Source organism: Nelusetta ayraudi, unplaced genomic scaffold (assembly GCF_046127955.1).
Source record: "Nelusetta ayraudi isolate G7.1 ecotype Tasmania unplaced genomic scaffold, CSIRO-AGI_Nayr_v1 ptg000004l, whole genome shotgun sequence".
Taxonomy (NCBI): domain Eukaryota; kingdom Metazoa; phylum Chordata; class Actinopteri; order Tetraodontiformes; family Monacanthidae; genus Nelusetta; species Nelusetta ayraudi.
Window position 1 is genome coordinate 11,537,501 of NW_027466054.1, and position 12,959 is coordinate 11,550,459.

Sequence of the window (12,959 nt, forward strand, 5' to 3'; positions counted from 1 at the left end):
TCTGACAGCCATCCCCCGAGGGCCCGCCGGCGCGCCCAACTGAGCCCGATTGTTCAGATCAAATGATTCTCATAATCTATTAAACCCGAGCGGCACTTTTCAAAAGTATTTTGCATGAAAAACTTTATTTCGGTTTCCACGTGGGGCCTCTTGGTCCGCTGTGGCAGCCAACGGATGGTAGCGCACCCGTGACCTTTTCACTTGCGATTGCGGCTATTTCCCATTCGGAGGAACGCTCACAAAGAGAGGCAGGATTTGTGCGCAGTAAGACAAAAAAGCACAACTGTCAGGAGAACTGAACCGTCACTGGGTTGATTTAAAGGTCTGGTGTGCGGGATTTGGCAGCATCTAATGGTAAGAAAGCACCTTGTACAGTATATTGTTAATCACACACAAGTTTGTTCAAGTGCAAGGGGTTGGGGGGATGGGGAGGGGAGGGGGGTGGTCAGCCACAAAAAAATTAAGGTACACAACTTCACAGAACACAGTATGAACTCAGTTAATCTAAGCTATTCTTTTTTAGTGACTATATTAGACAATTAAAGAACACTTATTTACAGGTCAACATTATGCGGATAACTGTAAATTATCCAACTGTTCATAAATGTAAATATCTTGTGTTTTCCTTTCTTACTCTATCAATACTTTATTGTATTTTTATTATTTCTTTATTTCTTTTTAATTAATATACTTTCCTTCTCTTTCAACTGCATTTTGTTGCTGTAATTATGCAAATTTCCCCAATGTGGGATTAATAAAGGCCTTCTGCTTTATATGACTAAAAACGTGTACATGCTTCCTTCCTAAAGGTCCCTTTTCTTACATAAACGGGGCCTTTAAATGAAGTTGGAACAACAGTCAGCTGTGCCTTTAGCCTACAGTGCAATGTGTGTGTTAATGGGGGCGGGCGGGGGGGAGGGGGGTTGAGGAGGGGGTGTCAATATAACAACATACACACGAGTTTTCACATGTACACTCTGTGCCCCAGGTGTTCTAACACACACATATGAGTACATCGGCTTTTCCCAGCTGAGCACCCCCCCCGCCCGCTCCTCCCTCCGCTCCCTTATGTTGCGACGCAAAACCAACGCACAAAAATAAACATGTGGCGACAACGAACGACTCCCCCGGATTGGCCCCGGCCGGCGTGTTTTGTTTGATGTGGATCTCACGTCGACCACAACAAACAAAGATAAATCAGCCACCGTGCGGACGGACGAGGCACTTCCGGATGGTTGGACGTGCGGACGCCTGTACGGACTCACGCTTGGCCGGACACGGCGGACGGGTAATGTATCGTAAATGGCAGCCTGGAAGAAACAAGTCGTCTTGGCCTGTGACCACTCAGGCTCGGGACAAAGGTTACGGAATGGGGTCACAAGTTAAACTTTCCGTGCGCCGCGTCATCTGACTGCCCGCAGCGGCGCGTTTTAATGACTGCATGGATCAGCGCTCGCCGCTGTCGCATTTCCTGTCTGTCTGTCTGTCTGTCTGTCTGTCTGTCTGTCTCCCCGGGTCCAGCTCACACAAAAGAATGTCACACGCTTCACTTTGTTTGAAGTTGGAGTTGGTGAATCTTGAGTGCATCGACAGAAATGGCTTTTCACGGGCCGTGAATCTCTTCCCTGACAATATATATATATATATGTATATATATATATATATGTATATATATATATACATATATTTTATGGTGTAATTGAATTGGACTTTTTTTTTTTTGCAAAAGCAAGGCAATAATGCAGTCAGTCAAAAGCTGAGCGCACCGAGCAGACTTGGACTGTGCGCTAGCCAGGCAATCAAGCAAACAGATCCGGATGTTGTGCCAACAGGACGTGTAATTAATGTTTACAAAGTCCAAAGAGATGTGCGCTGATAGATACATTGTGCACATTTTCAGTCACAACAAAAGCTGCCAAGCGTCTGTAAGCAGAAGGTAATTGGAGCGCAAACCGATATGCCAATGTATTAAAACTGACACTTCAGAAAGTACTTAAGTCCTGTAAAGTGTTTCAACTGGGATAAAAACGCCTCTCAAGTTCCCCTTTTGAAAATGACGAGTCCGTTGTATTGTATCTTTGACAAGCGAGAGTTGCGGGGAAAAAAAACTTTTAATGCCGCACGCTTTGAGGTCATTTTTGGACAGCCACAAAAGTTTGCCAAGTTTTTTTCTCAATATAAAGCAAAGGGAGAGAAAAGGCAACCAACCAGAGGGGACCCTTAACTCTGAATCAGAAATAGGGCAATAATCTTATTGGAAGTTACAGCTGTTGTTACATAATCCCTCACATTCACAGGGCTTAAAATAAATTCTTTTCAGTGGAGCTCCTAATATCAGACCCAAATAAGTGCAAGTGAAAGAACCGATCATCCACACGATCAAATCAGTTTTAATAATAACAGACGCAGACGTCAGTCCAGTGCAAAAGATTCCTTTCCCCCAAAAAAAACGCTACTACAAATTGGTAGGTTGGCATTTAAATGGCCTGTTTGAACTACTATTTTAACGACTACTACTGCTTCTGCTACAACTACTGCAGCTCAGCGTCGCTGGGCGTGTAAAACAACCACGTAGCTCGACTCAATCATGAGCTCAAGTGACGAGCACAGACGCAAAACAACGAATAACGAAAGAGACTTGCAATCCCGACGCATTATCATTCTCATCAAACGATGCTGCTGGTGGAATCTTGTCTCGGGTGTGTATTGATGGTGGAAGAACTGCCGCACTGTGAAATAAATCTCTACAAAGTGATGTTTACAGAGATTTATTTTCTGCTCCAAAGAGCTGCGAAAGTGATCCATGAAAAATAAACTCCTATTGATCAGTGGTTTTGGTCAATCACCTGAAGTCAACTATTTATCTCGCGTATCCATCCGGCAAAGAGGCAGTCGAAGGCATCTGTAAAGTGGAGGCAGTGCTTAACCTCTCCCATAGCTCCTCTCTCCTCACCCTCAAAGGAAGTTGGTTACTTAAGTTGATGGATGAACTGGGTTTCAGAGTTGAAATCTGAGTGATGCTGCCGCAGCGTGAGGGTTTCGATCGATAGCCTTCCCAGCAAAGATAAAACAGAAGGAGGGAAGACTTGCAACTAAAGGTGCGACACTTTGAGCGCGAGAACTCTGAATGACTTGCAAGGCCGTACATGGAAAACAATCTTTAAATGAATTTAAAATTTTTAAAATGACTTCCGTTTATCCAATTAGTTTTAATCCTCTGAAAATGAGACTGTGTGCGAGAGGGAGGCTGTAATTCCTAAATGGCTCCGTTAAACCACTTGAATTAGAGCCCAAAGTCCACTTTTTAATCTTATCCTGATTGCTCCACTATAAATGTAATGTCGTTGATTATGTGGAGGAAACTGTATCGCGGACCCGAAATTATTCTACACCCTTCATGTGAAAGCAGCAACTCGGAGAGGGTAAAGTAAGGCAAAATAATTCATTAGGATGAATGCTTTTATTGCAGCGGTCCAGGGGGGGAGTCATGGAACAGAATCTCTATTAATTTAGGCAAGGAATAGTGTAAAATTATATTTTCCTCCCTGACCTTTAGCAAACTCATTATATTTAAAGTGCACAGGGGGATCCATTTCTTTCAACGTCGCCAAGGCCATAATTTAGGAACGTCAAAAACTATTTTTCAAAGAAACTCTAGGCCACACTTAACAATACCGACGACACATTACAAAATATCTTGACAATCCCTGAGGTAATTATATTGAATTTATAAGCAGAGGAGGGGGAAAAGTTTTAAAAAAAAGTCGAAAAAACAGTGTCAGCTTTAAAGCAGCAGGTGCAGAGGAAGGACACCTGCGTATGTGAGTAACAATCAAGTGGGAAAACATTTTTTTCCAATTAAAATTTGCTTTTTGCTAAGCTTTTCTGTCCAACTTCAAACCAAAAAGGACATTTTACAGTGAGGGAGCAAAACCAGGAGTCACAGCGAGGTAAGCGGCAACGTGGGGGAGGAAAGGGGGGGAGGCGGGGAGCACTAAGCCGCCTGCCATCAGGCCAGTGGCCCGACTGCAGGCGAGCACAAAGCACAAGGCTGCCGGCTGCAAATACACAGGAGAACCGCACACATGCAAGCGTAACTCCCCTAGGAGCACTGAGCGCCAGCACCAGAATTTAAAATTTGATGCAAGCGGCCGGCAGCAGCCAGCGGAGGAGAGAGGGGACGGCCGTGTTGGGAGGAGGGGCGGGGCTACCTGTGGGATGCGGGGGAGGTTAGCGGCGGGGCACGACCAACTGTCTGGACGGGGAGTCCGAACACAACCAAACGAGGGATACTGCAGATGAGGTGAAGAAGTTCGAGTGACAGCATCCACTAATTATAGAATATCACTTCCTGTTTGCAGGTGCGACCGATATTTAGTAATAATTCAGCTTTACAGTCGGTTTACAGACTTTTTCCATCTCCTGCCAACAGTGACGCCCACGTTTTTAAATTGTCCAGGTACTCATGCAAGTAAAATGTACTATTAAAGCAGCCAACCAGAATGTAGGCCCAAAAAATAAGATTAGCGCGCTAACGCTCGTAGACAGGGCTCATTACGCATGACGACAGTAGGTAGCCTTGCGCTAATTAGCCAGCGCAAATGTCCTCGAACAAAGCAAACACGTTGATTTAATCTATAACAACGCGCAAATCGCAGCGCATTAACGGAGCAGCGGGGACAGAGACAACAGGACGTACAAGCGATTACACTGGTAGCGAAGCCGGAGTACACCGACAGATTGTTATTAGGGAGCTGACAGCAACACAGCGCAATTAATCATTAATGCTGACAGAGTCGGAATCGAATGACAACTGCTTTGCCAGTATGCGCTCGAGTCACAGGCAAAAGAAAAAAAAAGTTGGGCCAGAATTTGCGCTTTCAAACAGAATAGTAAAACAATACAATGTATGTATGGGCTGCTTCCATTAGCACTCATAAGTAAAGACTGATATATACTACCTAGATGGTGTCCTTTGTGATAAAAAGGCAGGATAAGCTGGAATGATTTCCTCATGGCAACTGAGTTGTCGAGTATGGTGTGAAGTTTTGTTTCAGCTTTACTGTGCGCATACATTAGCAGCCACGTACGTTTGGGTTTAAAGAGCTGGTGAACACGAAAGATGATGAGTCATTATTATATAAAGTAAAAAGACGAGTGGGCTCCGGTGTACATCCTTGCAGAACAGAGGCGGGCAAGCGAAGGGCACCTGACTGACGACTGAAGCATTGTCTTGAGCTGAGACAGACTGCTGGGAGAGGTGTGATTCCAGTCCCTGGCTCTCCAGCGGGAAGGACTTAATGTCTTGTGTAAGAAGAGGCTCAGCACCTCTTCAATCAAACCGAGATGTTGAAGTATAACACAGGCAGGGCTAAAGAGGCTGGTCTAATAAAGGGTTTTACAAGCAGAGGTTCCTCCTTACTTCTTGACGTGCTTGCGGCATGGCACGGAGTTCCTCATGCACGTGCCGGTCAGGATGTCCACATTGTCGACAATGACAAACGGCTTCTCCTCCAGCGTGACGATAGACAGGTGGTTCTCGTCGGCGTCCTCGTCCCCGTACGAGTTGTACCTGGGCCACACCGGGAACATCAACGACAGGGTTCCGTTCTCCCAGCGGCCCATCTGCAAGTGACCCCAACACACATGCAAATAGTGATCAGGGATCTTCGCCGAGGCGTTTTTCGACTTCCCCTTTACAAAAAACACCAATGCCACTTTTCTTTATTGGGGCTGAGCCCGACGAAAGTCTTGCACAAGGGCGGAAGACTCATTGTTTTTGTAACCAAACTGTTTCAACCTCGTTCTGACCCCCTTAACGGACTCCAAATCTCAACAAATTTGGCAAGCGAGTCAAGACTTGTGAAAAATGTTCTAAAAAACAAAAATGAAAACTCGAGGCCCTTCATGGTGTGCAAAAAGAGACAAAAATTGCCCAGGCGAGAATGGCCCTAATGGCCAGTACAAACGTCATAGAGACATGGGAACAAAACCCACATGTCCGTCTGATCCAAATCTACATCTCATACTACGGTGCCTAGACTATTCCTTCAACAGGAAATTTCACAGGAACATTTTCAGGTAATTTCACCACAATGGAGCAAAAATCCAAATAATTTTTAAAGATCAACTTGAAAAACTCTTGGATGACACAGCCAAGACCGTAATGATCAAGTCTATAATTGGATTTGGAAATCTTTACTTTTTTTGTTTGTTTGTTTGTTTTAATAAATATTTCTGTTCAGGGTACCTTGACAATTGACACACTCAAAATTCCCAGAGAAACACTGCAAAACTTGAATGGGCTTCTCGCCCTTCTCAAAGAGCATTCTCCTTTGTTCCTGAATGTTCAAATTGTTTTAATGACAATTGTTTAATGTTCAACCAAGCACCATCTCAGGTCACGGGCTCAGCCCCACCAACACTGCTTGAGGTTTAATGAAATTTATTTTGTTACCTTCTCCCACTTCCGTTCACTGTTGAGGACGATGACGACCAGCTTGGGGTTGGCCTGGTAGCCATCTGGAGTGAAAGACAGGTCCCTCCCATCGTTCCATACGTGCATCATGTGTCTGAATCACACAGGAAGGGGAGGAGGAGAGAGTTGGAAGCCGTCACTCGAGCCTCTCGGGCTTCTGTTCGAGGGCCAGCGAGCCGGGCAGCGGATACGTTTGAAAATGGCAAGACAAGGAGTTAAGAACCGTGTAATCACTGCGAGAGTATATCCTCTTCAAATCAATGCCGCGCTCACACGGTGCACGAGTGCGATTGCGTATGCATGTTGTTTGTGTGTGTGTGGGAGGGGAAGGAGTCAGAGGCCACATATCTCTCCCATCAACATTCCGCATTGATTTCTGCGCAGATCCACGCCTGAGAGACAAGTCACTGGTGCAACATGGCTGAACCCTCACTCTCTTACTCACCGCTGCCAGCGCCCCTGCACACGCTCGCGCACACCCAGCCTTCCGCCGGAGCGTTTCCACGCCCGGCAGGGCGAGGAGTAAATGGAGCAGTATCCACGCTGATAAGGGATTAAAAATACACTCGCTTCTGTAAAGGATTTTTTAGAAGCCGAGGACAGTCTCGGAGTTTAAGACTTGGGGGGGAAATGGCATAGAGTCCCACTGAGGAGGGTGGGGCGGTGGCTAAAACAACATTGATGTCCGAGGACGTTTAGCGCAAAGACAAATGCAGGAGGAACAGTGGCGGCGACAACACATCCACTCCAACACCTTGGCTCGTCGTGGCTTTTTAATAGAAAAGCTCCACATTTCGTCATGACACAGTGTCAAACAGAGTTTAGGAGACTTGATGCTGGGCTAAAGTACAATCTGATGAAATGAAATTGTATTAAATAAAATGAATCTTACAGTCTTAATTAAGATTGTTTTAAATCTCCCTGAGAGTTCAGAATTTGTCGGTTTAAAATTCACAAGGAATTACTTTTTAATCGTTTTCGGTCTTATCATCAAAGGACTTATTTAGGTTTTTAATGGATTTCTGGATTTAGTTCCATCGAAAAAAAAAAGAGAAGAAAAAGTTTAAAAGCAAAGCAAAACAGCCAAACACACTCCTCGTTTTTGTGTGAGACAGACAGGGACACAGGGCTATGAAAAATTCACGTTATAACCTCAAATGTTGCAACAGAAAGTCAAGCTGCACAAAGGGAGCAGTCGGAAAACTGTTAACCTGCCCCTCGCAGGTAAAAAGCATCATCATCGCAGTCCAATTGGAACAAGTCCGATTTTTTTTTACCTCTCATATGAAGGTTAGCTTTTAAGCCGCACACTTTCAAAGACTCTTGATGAGCAAGCGTGTTAGCCAGGGGTGCATTAATCATTTGTTTTTACAAAACAAGCAAACAGGTTTGTTCCTCTTCCCACGACCTGACAGAACTCGCAGAGTAACTAGAAGGAAAAGGGAAAAAAAACAACTACTAGAAATCTGTCATCACAAAAAAACAACAAAAAATCCTCCCCCTGAACGTGCAGCACTGCACATGAGAGACAGTTTCCTGCTACATTTCTGAACCAGCCTTTGTCATCCTACATTACCTTGCTTTCGACTCTAAGTGACACGTCGAGTCACTCTTTTGGGTGTTAAAAATCATTGCGGTGCAGCAGGTGATGCCCTTGTCACAGTGCATTGCCACAGCTGAATACATATAGCGGAAACACTGTTGCGGTCTATTCTGGGAAGCTGCTGTCTCCTCCTGTTCCAGGTTAGCTAGTTAGCATTTTTTTTTTTTTTTGTTGCGCAGGGGTAAGGATTTCATCAGAGGGGCCGACGCTCCGCTGTGTGTTTAAGGCATGTGAGGCAGGAACGCGGTGCCATCAAACGTTCAGATATATTTTCAGATTCAGATGTATATTCATGCCACCCCGAGATCCCCTGTGATGTAAACAAAACAAAATGTACGGTTGCATTAAGACAGTCTTCAAAAGATATCAAAAGACGTCTGCTGGAAATTTTAATAGCAGCGTCAGCCACTTTTCAGAAACAAGGCAAGGAAAAAAAAAAAACAACCCTGCTTTCACAAATGACATATTCAATATGTGACTCTGCTTGTGTGAGTGCGGAGCATCTTTTCTATTTTGGAAATATCAGGCCACTGTGTGCGCGCTCCCAAAGTATGAATAAAAGAAAGGGAGCTCTACCCCAAACTCTGTATTATTGCGGGAAGCATCTTTTCTGGAAAAACAAAAAAACAAAAACAAAAATAAATAAATAAATAAATGAATAAAAAAAAACGACTGCTTAGGGGTTTGCATGCTACAGTGCTTCCAACAAATAGGATAACCTTTCAGAGACTTACCGCGAGGACAAATCCCCCACAAAAGGAAAACCTGCCCATTTGTTGCTGGCCGCCGTCTGAGACGTTAGTGGCTGTCGGGCGGGAACGACGGGGCGGGGGTAGTGGCGGGGGTGGGGGTGGGGGTGGGCTGGTGGGTCCAGCAGGTCTCTTCTAAACTGCCAGATTATAACCTCCCCACGTACCCCCACCCTCCCCCACTGCTGTTTATAGGCACACTGCGGCAAGATTGTATCTAGACTAATGTATGCGGAATTCTGATTGCAGCCTCGACACCCCACGATTCGTGGAGGGAGAACCCGACCTGTCAGTTTATTACCACCACCACCACCACCACCACCAAAAAAAATAAATAAATATCAAGCCTGTTTGTTTTGACAAATATGCAAATTTCCCCTAATAAGTTGGCGAAACAAATGAGGGAGCTCCAACGCTGAGAGAGAGAGAGAGAGAGAGAGAGAGAGAGAGGGCGGTGGTTCCTGCGAAAGGTTTAAGCTGCTTGCTGCTGACGTTTTAAGTTTTATTGGATCGACCTGTCAAGTGGAGCCCACACACACACACACACACACACGCAGATATGCACAGTAACGTGCTAATAAGAGAGAAAAATGAGATAATAAAGAAATGATGGGGGAAAAGCACACAGTGGCTCTCATTCTAATGAGCCGACTCATATGTCAACGCTGATACGCAGAAGAGCTGCGCAGCCTTTCAGATTCACATGAGACACCGACTTAATCATCTTTTCTGTCCTTTCCTTTTTCTTTTTTTTATGGGCCGCGTCACGCAGCGCGTCCGTGGGATAATCACGGGATCACACACAGAAAGAGAGAGACGGGAGAAGTGCCAACTTCAGCTTCTTCTTCTTCTTCTGCTGCTGCTTTTTCTTCTTCTCCTTCTCCTTCTGCTTCTTCTTCTGCTTCTTCTCCTCCTCCGAGCAATTAAGAACTTTTGCCGCCGATGTGCTCGCGTGTCGCTTTGAGCCAATTTGTCCTCAACTTCCTGTTTGAAGACGCTGACAGACAACTCGTTACGCGGGCCTCGCAGGAGGGCAAATACACACACGCACACGGTGGTATGCACACACTGTATATGGATGTACACAGAGAAACACGTGCACCTCCTTGTACATACAATCCGCGGCATCCACAGAGACACCTCTCAAGTGGAAAACAAAGCAAACAAATGCCGCTTTAATCACCGACTTAATGACAGTAAATACGCGATGACGAGACGGCACGCAGGGAAAAAAGAAAAGAAAAAAACCCAGCGAGTGCAGATCGGCATCGACGGCGAGGTCTGAAGTCGGCTTCCTTGTCTCCCCCGACTCACGTGACGGTGACGAGCGGCCGCGCGACGCGTGTTTAGCGCTGCCGTCGTCCCGGCTTTTTCCCTCACAGCCACCCCTTATTAGCACGTTAAAAAAAAAAAAAAAAGTGTTATATAAAACAGCTCCAAAGACTTGAGTTATGCAAGTGCCGAGACCTTGATCTATTCAAACACACACACACACACACAGGCGGGCTCGCTCTCACACACACACACACACACACACCTGCGCAGGGCACTGGGTGGGAGCTTCCCTGGGCTCCTGTCTGATGCGGTGCTGTAGCAGCTGCTCTGAGCCTCGGGCACCTCCCCCTTCTCCCGCAGCATGGCGGTGGCCGCCGAAGATATGATGCCCACGCCGTCGCGCACCCGCGTGTCCAGCGGGTACTCCCAGTCGTCGTAGGACACGGAGATCATGCCCATGGGGAACATCTGAGAAAGAGGGAGAGGGGGAGACGTGAGCGTCGGCAAATTCACTGCCAGTGATTCAATTTGGTCGCATATATCTACTTCTTTCAAATTTGGTCTGTGTGTGTGTGTGTGTGTGTGTGTGTGTGTGTGTGTGTGCGTGTGTGTGCGTGTGCGTGCGCGTGCGCGTGTGTGTGAGTTTAAGTCGTGGACCAGATGATTTATTGGTTCTGCGAGCCTTCAGGAAATAATTTCCATCTTGCTACTAAATGGGTATGAGAAGACCATCATGTCCAGCAGCCTATGTAATCCGCTGCCGGATTCAGGGGGTTTTCGCCAGCGACTTGAAGGTGTCACCACAACGCATGATTGAGAAGTTAAATAAGTCACCAGGTTTATCTCCACAAACCAGGCAGAGAAAACATCAGGGGATGGAGGGGGGTGGGGTGTGTGTGTGTGTGTGTGTGTGTGTGTGTGTGTGTGTGTGTGTGTGTGTGGGGAGGGGGAGAGGGGGGGGTTGTTGAGCTGCTAGTCATTCATTTTTACTGAGGAGTCAGGCGTTTTGTTTTTGCAAAAACAACAGGAGAAGATGGCAAATGGAATCTATGAGATAGTAGAGAGAGTGATCGATGAAGGAAGGAGAGGAAACATTCCAGAGGCTTTTAAAGAAAAGGTGAGCATATTCTTCAGTGGGGGGCCAATTTGTGCTTTACAGTTATACAGTTAATTACGGATATATAAAGATTGAAGCACTATAAGAATAAAAAATATCCTGCTGCTCTTAATATAAAAAGGAAGTACGATAATAAATCTGAAATTAAATTAGGAAAAAAAAAAAAAAAAAGGAAGCTTTTTGGTGGGACAAAAAAAGCAATGCAGTAAAATGCTCGTTTAGTTAATGATTTCAGTCATGATGAACGAAGAAACATTAAGGTTTTATATCAAACAGCTCAAACAAAACCATACATTTATCCAAATATTTGGATTTAACATCTATGTTATTAGGCAGTTGTAAGCAGCTGAGACAATAATCGGTACAATTTGAAATATTACAAGTCAAGAAGAATAAGAGATAATAATTATCTGTTATAAATACATTATAAAACTAACAAATACCATAAAGCATCTTATAAGATCATGAGCTGATGTTAAAACCAATTTCAACACAGAATGGTGTCAGGCGAGGTCAATATCGCCACCGCCATCTCGTTTGCTACTGTTTGTTCCACTATCTGAGACCTCATCTTGTTTTTTTGGCCTTTCCAAAAAAAGCTCCAACAAAGACTGAAAACAAAATTCTAGATTCCAGCCCCCCAGTTGTATTTAATGAGCAGTGCACCACAGATTTAGTTGCAGGGCTTCAAACTGCGTCTCCTTCTGTTGCAGGATGAGTCTGCCTACCTCGGGGGTAAAGTCCGGGTTGCCGGTGGTGAGACTGGACACAATCCAGATGTATCCCGCTCCTATCAAGCCCAAGGACCGAGCTTCCTCCAGTATGTAGCTGTTGAGGAGAGAAGTCGGGGCGGTTGATGAAGATTTACTGCTGGGATTTCAAAGTGTGCGGCAGAGCGACAGAAGAGGGAAAACGAAAACAGAAGAGCCGAGCACTCACACGGCCTCATCCTTGGAACAGTAGAGCAGTATCACCGGGCTCTGGATCCTCTTGAGGGCAATGTGTGATTTAGAGTTGGGGTCACCATCTACAGCATCCAGAGTCACCACACTCTGCATGTCCCAGCGCACAAAGCTGTAGGAAAACACCATTAAATAACACTCGGCCGTTTTAATCTTGTCACCTTCTGGAAGTAAAGGTTAAGGATGAGCAAGCGGGTGTGTTCCTTTACTACCTGTGATCCACGGTCACCCTCAGGGTGCTGATAAAGCTCTGGTACCCGGGGAACTTGGAAGTGACGATAGAGAAGACGTGCCAGTCGTACTCCTCCATGATGGCCAGCATCAGCAGAGCTTCCTGCTGCAGGGCCGCGCCAAACTGGAAGAACGTGGACTTCTCATCCTGCACGGACACAGAGACAGCCAATCGGTTTCAGATCAGCTGGATTCAAGGACAAAGGTTGTGTCCAGCGTTTTAGTTATTTACTCCTCAAAGGTCGAGTGTGCGATTTTTGCCCTGATTTATGATTTTTATATTAATATACTGCCCACAAATACACTGAAAAAAGTGTATACTTGCAGTACAATAAAAGTAATTTGGTTTTTCTACCCATAGAACGGTTCTTATTAATCTATAAGAATATACATATATCAAGGGTCTCGCTCCCATCTTGCACAGCAATATTTCTAAGGAAGCCTGGCATCCAGCCAGCCTGACAAAGCCTGTCGTATTTAGGGCGACTGCTCTCGTCCTCAGATAAACCAACGAAGAAGAAGGTGGATGAGGCCTGTATCTGAA

The 12,959-nt window shown here is 45.5% G+C and overlaps 1 protein-coding gene across 1 annotated transcript in view; it reads right to left on the minus strand.

Annotated features, from left to right (window-relative positions):
* Positions 1-12,959, minus strand: part of grin2ab (glutamate receptor, ionotropic, N-methyl D-aspartate 2A, b) — a 93,786-nt gene that overhangs the window by 19,634 nt on the left and 61,193 nt on the right. The window contains exons 5-10 of the mRNA XM_076035009.1: positions 12,397-12,563; positions 12,162-12,296; positions 11,951-12,050; positions 10,368-10,573; positions 6,458-6,572; positions 5,423-5,625 (exon numbers count right to left, since the gene is read on the minus strand). Coding sequence (XP_075891124.1) covers positions 5,423-5,625; positions 6,458-6,572; positions 10,368-10,573; positions 11,951-12,050; positions 12,162-12,296; positions 12,397-12,563 — 926 coding nt within the window. The remainder of the gene's footprint in view (positions 1-5,422; positions 5,626-6,457; positions 6,573-10,367; positions 10,574-11,950; positions 12,051-12,161; positions 12,297-12,396; positions 12,564-12,959) is intronic.